This window comes from Sardina pilchardus, chromosome 7, assembly GCF_963854185.1.
Source record: "Sardina pilchardus chromosome 7, fSarPil1.1, whole genome shotgun sequence".
NCBI classification, from domain to species: Eukaryota; Metazoa; Chordata; class Actinopteri; order Clupeiformes; family Clupeidae; genus Sardina; species Sardina pilchardus.
The window spans coordinates 7,576,106-7,588,605 of NC_085000.1; the positions used below are offsets into that span (position 1 = coordinate 7,576,106).

The 12,500-nt window shown below is 49.7% G+C and overlaps 2 protein-coding genes across 3 annotated transcripts in view; one reads left to right on the plus strand and one right to left on the minus strand.

The window, feature by feature from the left end:
• Positions 1 to 5,138, minus strand: part of skia (v-ski avian sarcoma viral oncogene homolog a) — an 80,358-nt gene extending 75,220 nt beyond the window's left edge. Inside the window, exon 1 of the mRNA XM_062540539.1 lies at positions 3,688 to 5,138. Coding sequence (XP_062396523.1) covers positions 3,688 to 4,593 — 906 coding nt within the window. The 5' untranslated portion in view covers positions 4,594 to 5,138. The remainder of the gene's footprint in view (positions 1 to 3,687) is intronic.
• A 3,105-nt stretch (positions 5,139 to 8,243) lies between these two features.
• Positions 8,244 to 12,500, plus strand: part of si:ch73-70k4.1 (translation initiation factor IF-2) — a 7,779-nt gene continuing 3,522 nt past the window's right edge. The window contains exons 1-3 of one of the 2 annotated variants that reach the window (XM_062540542.1): positions 8,244 to 8,788; positions 9,744 to 9,906; positions 11,186 to 11,862. In XM_062540542.1, coding sequence (XP_062396526.1) covers positions 8,634 to 8,788; positions 9,744 to 9,906; positions 11,186 to 11,862 — 995 coding nt within the window. In that variant the 5' untranslated portion in view covers positions 8,244 to 8,633. Of the gene's footprint in view, positions 8,789 to 9,740; positions 9,907 to 11,185; positions 11,863 to 12,500 lie in introns of both variants that reach the window. The other variant, XM_062540540.1, reaches the window with a different exon arrangement.

Consider the following 12,500-nt stretch of genomic DNA (forward strand, 5'->3'; position numbering starts at 1 on the left):
ACACACTTAAGTAAGAGCTGTACCATGTCTGTGAGTTTCCTGCAGACGTCTCGAGCGGAGAGGAAGTCCTGAGACTCCTCCCTGAGCCGCGAGACGGCTTTTCACACTCTCCACCCTGAAAATGTTCTAGAACAACAGTGGGGCCCCGTCTAGCCTGCATGTGTGTACCTGCATACGCGGACGCACACAAGCATGCACACACACACAGTCACGCACAAACACGACAAGTATGTGCACACACACTTACAAAATATGTGCTCCCTCTCTCCCTCTCTCTCTCTCTCTCTCACATACACACACACACACACACTCTTCCTTTCCTCGTTCTCTCTGCGGCTGACCTAGTGTGTGAGAGGTTAAGAGCGATGGAACTTCCTCAGGCGTGCGAGAGATGAAACTTCCTCAGGCGTGCTCCCTCCGAGAGAGACCGAAGCCCCTGTGGTCCATTACTAATTTAGATGACCAGCCACAACCCACTGCTCACACACACACACACACACACAGCCATGGCCTCTGCTGCAAATCTGTCCGCTCTACATCCCCCCCCCCCCCCCAACACACACACACACACACACACACATAGCCACACCAGCCGACTTTAAAGAGAAGCCGCGGCGCGGTTAATAACGAGTGTAAACTAATAAACTTGTCAGGAGGCTAATTTCAAACTCCAAGGCTCCAAGTGTGACCTGGGATTAATCACGGAGTGAACGAACTCTCATTTCCTGACAATGACCACAGATAACTCTCTCTATCACACACAAACACACACACACACACACACACACACACACACACACACACACACACACACACACACACACACACACACACACACACACACACACACACACATATATATATACACATGCACATATAGGAGTGATGATAATCCTTCTTCTAGCCTTGCTGCCACAGCTTGGTAGACTTTGACCAGGTGTGTGTTTTTAATGGCTTTTGTTTGGGTTTGTCTCATTAGGTTCCCAGACTGCACACAAAGAGAGAGAGAGCTCCCCACCCTGAAAACAAGTCACACATGTGTGCATTTAAATGTGTTTGCGTACACGAGTGGAGCAAAAGAATGAAAGAGAGAGAAAGAGAAAGAAAGAGAGAGAGAGAGAGAGACAGAGAGAGAGAGAGAGAGAGCGGGAGGGGAGATAGAAAGCAAGAGTGGAAGCGACTAGAGAGTAGAGACAGAAATAGGCTTGCAGAGACCCAGCCGCAGAAAAGGGAGAGCGGGACTCCCGTTGAAGCGCAGGAGAAAGGGCTGCTCCTCAAGGACATGTCCGACACACTTGAGCCCCTGAATGCAGAGAGGGGAGAGGAGAGAGGCCAGAGAGGAGGCCCCGGACCCCTCCATTCATGGGCCAGAGACAGGGCCAGCCCTCAGCCCTCCAGCCCTCCAGCCCTCCAACTCTCTGGGCTCCTCTCTCTCGCTCTCTCCCTACAGGAAGCATTGTTAGACCGCAGAACAGTTTGTAAACAAGCCCCTCTTCTTTTTAAAGAGGCTTCGCTGCAGCACAAAGTCTCCCTCACTCAGTGACTGACCCCCCACACTGACCCCTGCTCCCAATGCCACACACACAGTCACACACACACACACACACACACTTGCTGGGCATCTCTGTTGCATTTTCATACAAAAAGGGAAAAATAATTAGGGGAGGTTAAGAAAATATTAATGTCTCTGTGTGTATCTGTGTGTGTGTGTGTGTGTGTGTGTGTGTGGTGTATGAAAGTCTCCATGCGTTTGAGAGGAGAAACGTAAAAGTAAAGAGAGAGAGGAAAAGCAGGAATGAGGTGGAATGAGAGACAGAGACAGAGAGAGAGAGAGGTGGGGGGTGTTGAATGAAAGAGTGAATGCTCCCCTTTGTTAGATCATATTATGTTTCCACCACAATACTTCAATCCCTGCTTCATCAACTCCATTCAAGTGGAACAGTTCATGCAAATGGCCGCGCTGGCCTTTCATTAGTGGTTGGGGGCTTTACTCTGCTTTATTTGGGAACGCAGAGAGGAGAGTGGAGGGGAAGAGAGGAGAGGAGAGGAGACGAAACAGGAGGAGAGGAGGCGAGGAGGAGGAAGAGGGAGGGGGAGGCACAGATCTCCTGGCCAGAAGAGCTCAGGCTTAATCTCTCCCAGGGCACAATCACAGCTCTGTCTGTCTGCAGCCAACAGCACCGACTCTTTCACCCAGCCTGGAGCTCTGCACCCCGGCCCTCGCAGAGAGAGAGAGGTGGGGGGGGGGACTCACAACATTGCCAGCCTGGTGTAGCCTACAGCCAGGCGAGAGGCCCAGGTCATAGCACAGCCTAGCACAGGACCCAGGGCACAGTACAGCCAAGCACAACCGATAGCGAGAAGCCCCAAGTTACAACACACCCTGGCACAGCCGACTGAGAAGGGCCCAGATCAGAGCCCAGGCAGGCACGGTCCTGCTGAATCTAGCCAAACTCACAGCGCCACGGCCCTCCTCCTGGCTTTTGCGCACAAAAGAGTTTAATTACTGTGTCATTATCATCTGTCACAAATACAGACAACAGCATCGTGGCCACCGTCCCCTAGCTCGGAGTGGAAACTGTAGAGGTATGTTTTAAGTATACAAGAGGACAGCTTTACTGCCTTACTTCCCTGCCAAGAGCTTCCCATGGAGTAGAAATGAGTTTTCGCGGTCGGCTTTGTGCGTCAGACGCGCAGACACAACAGTCTACAGATGCGGCGCTCCTGAGAAGCAGTTCACCCCCCTCTGCGAGTGCTTACTGGCTTGAGCGCAACGCCATTAGCGCTGGATGGCCCTATCATTAAAACCACATCCACACTCAAGCACCGCAGATAACCAACAGCCACAACTTTTTTTTTTTTTTTTTTTTTTTTACCGCATTTCCATCCCTCAGGAACACCAGCGCATCAACCGGATATTTCCAACAGAGAAGGACCAAGCAGCGGCCAGAACATAGTAAACGCCATTAATACAACCAACTGCACTCTCATTTTCTCAATATCTTGCAATTAGCAGCACTAAAAGACCATTTGTTTGCGAACACATTAGCATACACTGTACGGCCAATGGCAGCTCGCCGTCAGCACCTGTGGGGGTGTTTTACAGACAAATAATTGTTTTATAACCTCAGAGGCGTTCTTGTTGTCATTGGTGGTCAATTAGGAACAGTATGTGAAATGCAATTATGACCTAATGCGTCTTGTAACCTGTGTCAATTGCGGCCCCTAGCCCTGGCCAGTGAGTTCCCACTGGCCACACTAAACTATTGAGGGAAGGGAAGACTAATCGGAGGTTAAAACACGTGGAGATCATTAGCCGAAAGAAGGAAAGCGCAAATGGATAACGTGACCAGGAGGGGAGCTGAATTGTATTTTTTTTCGACAGCTCTGAGCGCTTTTGTTAGTCCTAGCCGCCCACACGCTGCTGCTAGACTAAGATACATGAGCAAGAGGAGAGAGAGTAGCCCCGACATTGCGTAAAGCCCAAGTAAAACGCACCGTTTGCTCTAGTACCATCACCGGCTTGGCCGCCACCCAAATTCCCATTCCAACTTGGCCGCGGTCGCCAGATGGGACAGACTCAAACTTCAGTGAGGTCATCAGTCAGTGGTGGTGGTGGTGGGGAGGGGGGGGGGGGGGGGGGTGACGGGTAACACAAAACAACAGATTTTTTTTTAAGACACCTACCCTTGACGCTTTCCTCTTGTACTTGTTGGCGAAGTCGAATTTCTCCTTGATTTCGTCCAGGAGTTGTTCCAGGCGAGCCTTTTCCTCTTTGCCGTTGTAATCCTGGCTAAGGAGCATGTATGCCCGCCAGTTGGCCGAGTCGAAACCCCAGTGGCAAGTCCTGTTCTCCAACAATTTGTGACTGTGAATCACGAACTTATGCGGGGGAAACATAAGCCTGCAGTCCATGCACTGGATACAGTTGGCCATCGGACTGGCGTACAGCTCGGGCACCATGAGCCCCTTGCAGCGACCGAAGCACTCGTGATACACTTTGAAGCTCTTCTCCGTGAGCTCCAGCTCCAGGGGCCCCGTAAAGTCCTTCTTGCAGTGCGGTGGGTATGTTCCCCCGTAGATCAGGGCGTTGCAGAGGCGCTCCGCGTCCGTTTTGGTGATTAATCCGCATGAAGGCGCGGAGAAGGGAAGGATCCCCATAACTTTGAGTATTTCCAGCTGGTCCGCGGTGCAACGGGAGCAGTAGATGTGGAGGTCGTCGCACACCGAGTTGATCTGCTGGAGGGAGAAATCCCGCAGCACCGTGTTGAGGATCTGCGGCAGACAAAGCCGCTTCTCGCCGCCGACCACGAAGCAGGAGATAGTCTCGGACTCCAGTACTGTCTCGCACCTCTCGGTGGAGCGGTCGGACGGGATGAACAGGGGTCCCGGCATCACCGGCGGAGGCTGCATCGGCATATGAAGAACGGGCTCCGGCTCTTTCCCCTCTTTCTTGAATATAAGCTCATGATTCCATCGGGCAGAAAATGCCGCCGGTCCTCCAAGAGAACTCATAGAACTCAAATGGAACTGTTTGAGAGTCTGCTTCAGACCGGGGTGAGGTTGAAAGCTTTGGCGAGTTACAGTCTCCATGTTTTCCGCGCTGTTCCTGAACCGTGAGTTATTTTAAATACGGGGAAAGCGACTACAACAAATGCCTCAGTTTCTCCAGATTCTCGGTAAATCCCAGCTCCCCTAAAGTTAGCACAGAACAGAAAGCGCTTCATCAATTATCCGTTAAAAAAAACCTCCCTAAAACCGAGTTTTGAATTCCCTTTTTCTAAGCGAACGGCACCACCGGCGAGTTAGCCCTGCAGTAAGAGATATCCCGAATGTCCATATCTCCACACGGGTCCTTCAAACTCCACCGCAAGCGAAAAAATCCACTTTAAAAATCCACTCAAAACACTTTCCAGTACAGTCCAGACTTGTAGTTCTTCATTCGACGAAAGGAAATATACAATCCACACTCTTCTAGTGCTTCTTCGGTTCGATTTCTGCAGCACAACGCACGCACACACACACAGTCTACCCCTGCAGCTCGCTGTAACTGAGTGCGAGTGTGTGTGTGTGTGTGTGTGAGGGAGTGTGTCGCGATGGCCAGCCAGTGAGCTAGGTTGCGCTCTCTCTCTCTCGCTCTCTCTCTCTCTCTCTCTCTCTCTCTCTCTCTCTCTCTCTCTCTCTCGCTCGCTCGCCCTGCTATCGCCCTCCCCCGCAGTCGGCCCCCCTCCCTCAGTGTTTGTGTGCGTCTGGCTCAGTCATTGAATCCCAGCCAAGAATGTGACTGACTCCGCAGGCTGGCTCTTCCAGGAACAAGCCGTCACTCCCCCGCTTCTCTTATGGCCGCAGCCTCGTGTGGCCTCTGTAAAGGCAGAGGGGAGAAAGAGGGAGAAGGAACTGGAGAGAGAGGGCGCATTTGGGCATGGTGAATCACTTGGTTAGCGGCACAGCACAGCGCGTCTGTAACCGAGAGAGGATGGGTGGAGTTTGGACCAGACGGTCTCATTTAGACTGGAAGGGAAATGCAAATTGCACGACGGACCGCGGCGATGTTATTTACGTCCGTTTTTTCCACAGACAGAAATTCACTGCAAACTGAGAAAGCAGTCGGCAAACTCCAGGCCCGGAAACTTTGATTATGAAATCTTTGATTATGAAACTTGGCAGAAGTTCTTCCAATAACCCACACGTAGCACATTATTATTATTATTATTATTATTATTATTATTATTAAGAGAACATCACTGATTGCCTATTTAAACAAATACTAAGTGTTTACATTATTGATATTATCAGCGTAAACCTATTGAGCTGACGTATTATCCGTCTTTGCTGCACTAAAAATAGTCTACACCATTGGGGAAAGATTAGCGTTGAACTCCTTATCATGTAATTTTAACCACAAAATCTAGCTGATAATTTCTCAAATGATATAGGCCTATCTTATTAAAATAACGTACGCTACAACTTTAAAGTAATGATATTTCAAAATGTTGCAGAAAATATCCAGTTTTCCTTTGTAAACAGATTTAAAACACACACAGTTTGGGTTAAAATCCTCGCTATGGATTAGCTACGTAAATTCCCATGACTACAACAGTATAGATTATAACTCATGTAGGCTACATTAGTTAAACCCAGAGCAGTAGTGTTTAGGGCGCTAGTTTAACTGTGCTGATAGCTCCCTCTAGCAGGAAAGTGGCGTCACTACAGTCCAGCTGCTGCGTCTTCATTGTCGCATTCAAAGCCTAATTGTTAGGCGTTCATGCAATTTTGCTAAATTCAGCAGTTGATGGAAATAGAAAGAAATTAATCATTCAGTTGTAAACAGGCTCTGCCCCCCACCCCCCCCCCCCCCCCCCCCTCACTCGCGGGACTTTGGTGTCCATCTCCGATTCTGACCCTGGACGACCGGACAATAGCATCTGACTTGACCTCCAGTCAAATATTAACCCGACCGGGCACCGTGGTTGAGCTTAGTGCAAGATAACTGTGACCCCATCAGTCGAAGCGCCATTTCTCAACGCATGGCTCGACAGATCCAATTTAAGTGGATGGTGGCGTGAGGAATGACTTCACTGGTAAACTAATGGATTATTATTCAAGGGGTAGGGCAGTGCGTAAAAAGATCGTTCAGTAGGCCTAGGCCACCTTTGACGTTTTAAGACACGTAAAAAACGGTAGGCTATAGGTATAATTGGCAAAGCAAATGATCACATGTTTGGAAATGCAATACAACGAATGCGCAATCTGACCACGGCGCAGCGGAGATTACTGGCGAGGTGCGTCTACCAATTGTTACAGCCTGTCAATCAGCTTTGCTGGCTGAGTTTGTTCAAATATTTTTTTTTGTTAACGAGTAACCAGTTTGCCCAATGAGCGTACTGTGGCAGTTCGTTATAAACAATTACGCTTCTGAGTGAATTGGGCATCATTCGAGAGAAGGTAAAAAAAATAATAAAAAAAATAGGAGCACCTCAACAGTGAAATGCTCTCTGCTCCAATGCTGAGTGCTGACAGCAGCATTTGCACATTCATACAGGCGAGCGTGCGCACACACACACACACACACACACACACACACACACACACACACACACACACACACACACACACACACACACACACACACACGATACCAAATCTAGAGCCCAGCTCAGCGGACAAAGACAGCCAAACACATCACACTGAAATGGAATAATAACTCTCTCTCTCTCTCTCTGTCTGTCTGTCTCTCTCTCACACACACACACACACACGATTTTCTCCATTCTTGACAGGGTTTGGAGAGAGTGCTCCTCGACTCCTCTATTTTTACTTAGCCTCTTCCATCCTTCCATCCCGTATCCATGGCAACCCCTCACAACATTGCCTCACAAATCCTAATGACATAAGCGTTCTTTCCTGGACACAGCCAGGCTGTCGCCTCTCCGACTCCCTCCATCTCTCTCTCCATCTCTCTCTTCCTCTCTGTAAGTTTCCCTCTTCATCTCTCTCTCCCTTTCTCTCTTCCTCCCTCTTTCTCCTCCTCTCTCTCTCTTTCTTTCTCGTCTCTCTTCCCGCCCATCTCTCTCATGTCTGTTTTTTGACTTCCATGCTGTGGCGAAGCACCACCACGTAGTGTCAGCACCACTGGAACTTTCTGGAATTCTCATTCTTATTCAAAATTTGCCTCATCCCTTCCACTGCCCTGGGGCTGTTTTTCTCTCCTTGAGAGCGAGAGAGAAAGGGAGAGAGAAAAGAGTGAGAGAGAGTGTGTGTGTGAGAGAGAGAGAGAGAGAGAGAGACTGGTGCCCACTGATCTGCTTGTTTCCCTACCCTACCCTGACTTTCCTGCCAGGGCCTTTCCGTGGCCATCTGATCCTGGTGCCGAGTCGACTCGACCGACCGACCATCAGGTTCTCTCGCCGAGCGTAACCATTACACCAGGCGTGTTACTTTCCATGCCACATTCTCACGTCAGTTGTCATCTCTTCCAGCTTGTGTACTATTGACCCGAGAACACATTCAAATATCTCTCTCTCTTTTCTCTCTCATTCTCTCTCTCTCTCTCTCTCTCTCTCTCTCACACACACACACACACACACACACACACACACACACACACACACACACACTGAGTGAATGTGATAGTCCTAGGCTATATTTTAGAAGTCCTCAGTGTGAACTTGTAATGAATATCTATTGAGCAACTGAACTGGTGTGGCCCAAAGAAGAGACTAAAGTAGGCCTAATGGCCTTTTGTCCTCCTATGAAAATAGGAGAAATGTCCATGGAGTAGGCTAGGCTGCATAGCCTACAGATCTACATACTGATTTAGGCTGGGTCTAGGCTACTTGTTTTATTAATCTAGTTCTGTGAGTATGATCTAATATTTATTGAACCAATTCTGATATTGGTCATTGCTCCGTCGAAATGCTGTGCAAGCTGAGTTTTTACATGGTTGACGCTCTGAGGCTTGCCCCCGGGTCTTGAACTGGTGACGGGACATCCTGCGCATTAGTAGCGCAACGCCGAGACTCCCAAATGTAGACAAGGGAGCCTCCCATTTACGGAAGTACATTCGAGTTTTCAGCGGCAGGTTTTGTTTTACGCTGGCAAATGTGAAGTAGCGTTTGCTTTTCATCTAAGCAATGCCAGAAAAACATACCGTATCCAAACTTAAAAGAAGGAAAACCTCAGTTGAAGAATGTAAATCTGATCAAGCTCATCGGACTGTACTTCGAGAGAGCATCGGAAGTTCCCTTGCACAACAGGAACAGCGACCAAGCTGCATCAGAGCAGCCTAGTAAGAGGGAGAGGGCTAACATAACTTAACACTCATCTGTTAATCAAATATTTTAGCTGTCATAGCTGAGTGTTAAATTTAGCGCTGACACATCTCAAGCATTAGTGAAAAAAAGTAGCCTAATGATCGCAGCGTGTGAAAGGCGGAAGGCATGGCCTGTAATTGTTAACAGTTCTTAGACCAAAGTCTGCAACAACCTATGTTTAGTCACCACCACTATCAAGTAGCAGGTTATCAAATTCATCCTTTCTTGACAAAATGCACACCCCAACTACATGCACACACACTTTTAAACTCAGACCCTCACCCTCTCAACAATGCACACACTCAGAAAGCAAGAGAGTTAGAACCTGCTTTCAGCAACCCAGCTACTGAGGATCAGTGTGTAAATATCCAATGTCCATCCACACAGGATTTTGGGCGCATCTGTGAAGGTTTAGGTCAGGTTTTAGTCAGGAGGACATTAGCATCAGATCGTGCCCAAGTATTGATCATTACGGGTGCGTTTAGGCGTTGCACATGCACCTCTTATGATCAACACCAGGGAGTGTAGATCATACAATAAGAGGTGGCTAAACTATGAATGCTGTGAACTCGGTGAGGGGACCGCGCTATATACGGTGTCAGATTTTTAAAAAGGCATTCAGAATATGTTTGATGATGACGGAGATTGTTATCCAATGTTTACAGGACCAGTGGTATTACTGTACGAGGTTCCTAGTGTTGATGAGTAGCCTACATGTTGTGAATGTTGATAATACAGTGCTTTTTTTAATTAAAAGTTGCAATTATTGAATAAGCTCTTTTGAGAGATGGATAAACTCAATAATAGATGGATAAACTCTACTTCTGAAATGTCAGTGGTGGATAAACTGTGTTTACTTGCATTTAGCCTCCACTACATCCTTGATCTGTGTGTGCTGTTGTGTTGTGTTGTGTTGTGTGTGGTTAGCAGCTGCCCCAGTGGAGCGGTGCGTGATGGACAGGGCTGGTGGGCCCGGCCTGGGCTGCCCCCGCTGGAGAGGCTGTGGGCTCTCACCCTGCAGGCCTTCAGTGCCCAACCTCCAGAACCTTCCGCCACAGAGCAGCTGCCCGAACTCCCGCCGCCGCACACACAGGTAGCCTACCACCGCTCTCTAGCCTCTCTTGTTCATTAGGTGATTTTGTTGTTGTTTTCTCATTCATTCATTCAGTCGTTCAGTCATTCATACTCTTTCTTTTAATCTATACATCAGTTTATGTGTTTATTTTATTTAGCACATGCCACTGTGTGTCTGTCATTCTGTCTGGTATGATTGTGATGTGGGGGCAGGAGTAGCCATTCTATTTCCCTTTAACTCTGAAATATCAGTGCTAGCTGGTGAAGCCGTAAGCCTCCTCGAGAAAGGCGTCTGGGTTGAACCTGTGAGGATTTAGTGTCTGTGAGTCTTATAGCAGTATCTGTAGGCATGGGGATCTGCCCTGGCACACACACACACACACACACATGAGTGTGTGTGGCACTTCTGGGACACATCCTGTCAGGCCCGGTGAAGTGTGTGTGACAGGAAGCTGATGCAGCTGCAGCAGTGCGACGGTCCTGATGCGAGCCTGCAGCAGCATCCTCTCCTCTCCTCACCAGCATCCTCCGCAGTGACAGACATTCGCCATGACAACAGACAGGCTGGCAGCTGTGGAATCAGCCCAGTGTGGCGGATGCCTCTCCCCCTGCAGTGGGTGGGCTGGCGCTTAGACTGAGGGCCAATATGAGAATGTACCAGACAGCTGGTTTGTGTCGTCCTTTGCCCGTGTGTGTGTGTGTGTGTGTGTGTGTGTGTGTGTGTGTGCTTGTGCGTGCGCATGTCTACGTCTCTGTGTGTGTGTGTGTGTGTGTGTGTGTGTGTGTGTGTGAGGGCAGGGATGGGGCTGGCTGATCTGCGTATTATAGGAATTAAAGTGTCTGTGTGAATAAAGGGCTTCCTCTCGCGGAAAAGGGCTCTTGATGCCCTTAATTGTATGCTATTTACCCAGATATGTCAAAAGCCACATCCACACTCTCTTTCTCATTCTCTCTCTCCCTCACATCACTTGCTTTTTCTCTCTCCTTTTGTCTGTCATCATTTTGCTACAATTCTTATTCTGTTTGTCATCTTTCTTCTTCTGGCCTTCTTCATCACTCCATCTCTACTGGTGTTTGTTTTACCATTCGGTTTCGTTCTCCTCCATCATTTTAGCTTTCTCTCTTTCTCTTTCTCCTGTCTTCATATTTTCTCTTCTGCTGCCTCCCTCTCTGTCTCTCCCACTCTGTCTCTTTCTCTCTACCTCCCACTCTCTCCCACAATCTCTCTCCCTCTCTCTTTCTCTCTTCTCCCGGTTCTCTTTTTCACTCTCTCTCTCTCTCTCTCTCTCCGCCTGCAGACATGTGCCAGGGTGAAGCGAGGCGAGTGGAGGTGGTGTTGCCTTGGCGACGAGGTGGGCGCTCTTCCAGAGCGGCCGGCGGTGGCCCAGCGTGCGCCCGCCGGCTCTGCCAGCTCAGGTCAGCCCGTGCCCGTCGCCCCTGCCAACGCCGTGCCCACGGAGACCACGTGCCTCTCGCGCCGCCGCGCAGCTCCGGAGCCCGAGCGCGTGTGTACCGATGCCAGCGGCCGGGCCCGTGGCACCGCGGGTCACGAGGAAGAGGAGGAGGACGAGGAAGAGGACGGCGGGCACAGCCGCGGCCCTATCGCCGTGCCAACCGAGGCGTCTCAGAGGCGGAGCCAGGGCGGCGACGGAGGGCGGAGGGGCATCGCCGCGGCGACTGGCAGGCCCAAAGGCTGGCGAGAGTCCGCGGCTGGCACCGCTGCCACGGCAACAGCTGGCGTCAGGCTGGACACGTTCTTCGGTGGCGGCAGGGGAGGAGGAAGAGGAGGAAGGGCGAAGGAGGAGGGGATCAAGCGGCGCCCCACAGACCAGCGGTCAGGGACCCAGGCGCCCCCCACCCCCTCACCAGGGCAGCAGGGGGCATCCGCCGCAGCAGCAGGGGCAGCAGGGGCATCCGGGGCAGGAGGCAGTGGGCTGGAGTGCTGCCCTATGTGCCTGATGCCTTTCCCTGCAGGGTACGACTTAACATTCACATCTGTCTCTATTGCACTCACCCTCTTCTCTCTAGCAGAGCAGCACTCCACACAGCCAACAGCATTCTCTATTCCCTCTCTCTCTCTCTTCTCTCTCTCTATTTCACTCACTCTCTCTATCAGAGCAGGACACTACATGGCCAACATCATTCTCTATTTCACTGATTCTCTCTCTCTCTCTCTCTCTATATATATATATATATGTATACAGTATATATATATATATATATATATATATATATATATATGTATATATACACACAGTACAGTATCTCCCTCTCCCTCCCTCAGTCTCTTTCTCTCTCTCTCTCTCTCTCTCCCTCTTTCTTAGAATGGGGCGCTGCTTCTTGAGTCCCTATCTCTATTTCAATCTCAGTCTCTCGATGAGGAATTGACACATCATCTTCATCCCTGGTTCACTCTCGCACTCATCTTCATCATCTTCATCATCGTCACCATACCTGGTTCACTCTCGCACTCATTTTATCAAGTCATCTTCATCATCTCTCTCTCTCCCTCACTCCAGTTGGCTGCCTCTTCTAGACGAGGTTCCTCACTTCAGTCCCTCGCCTGCTTGGTCTCTCCTCCTTCTCTCTTCTCTCTTCTCCTCCTCTTCTCTC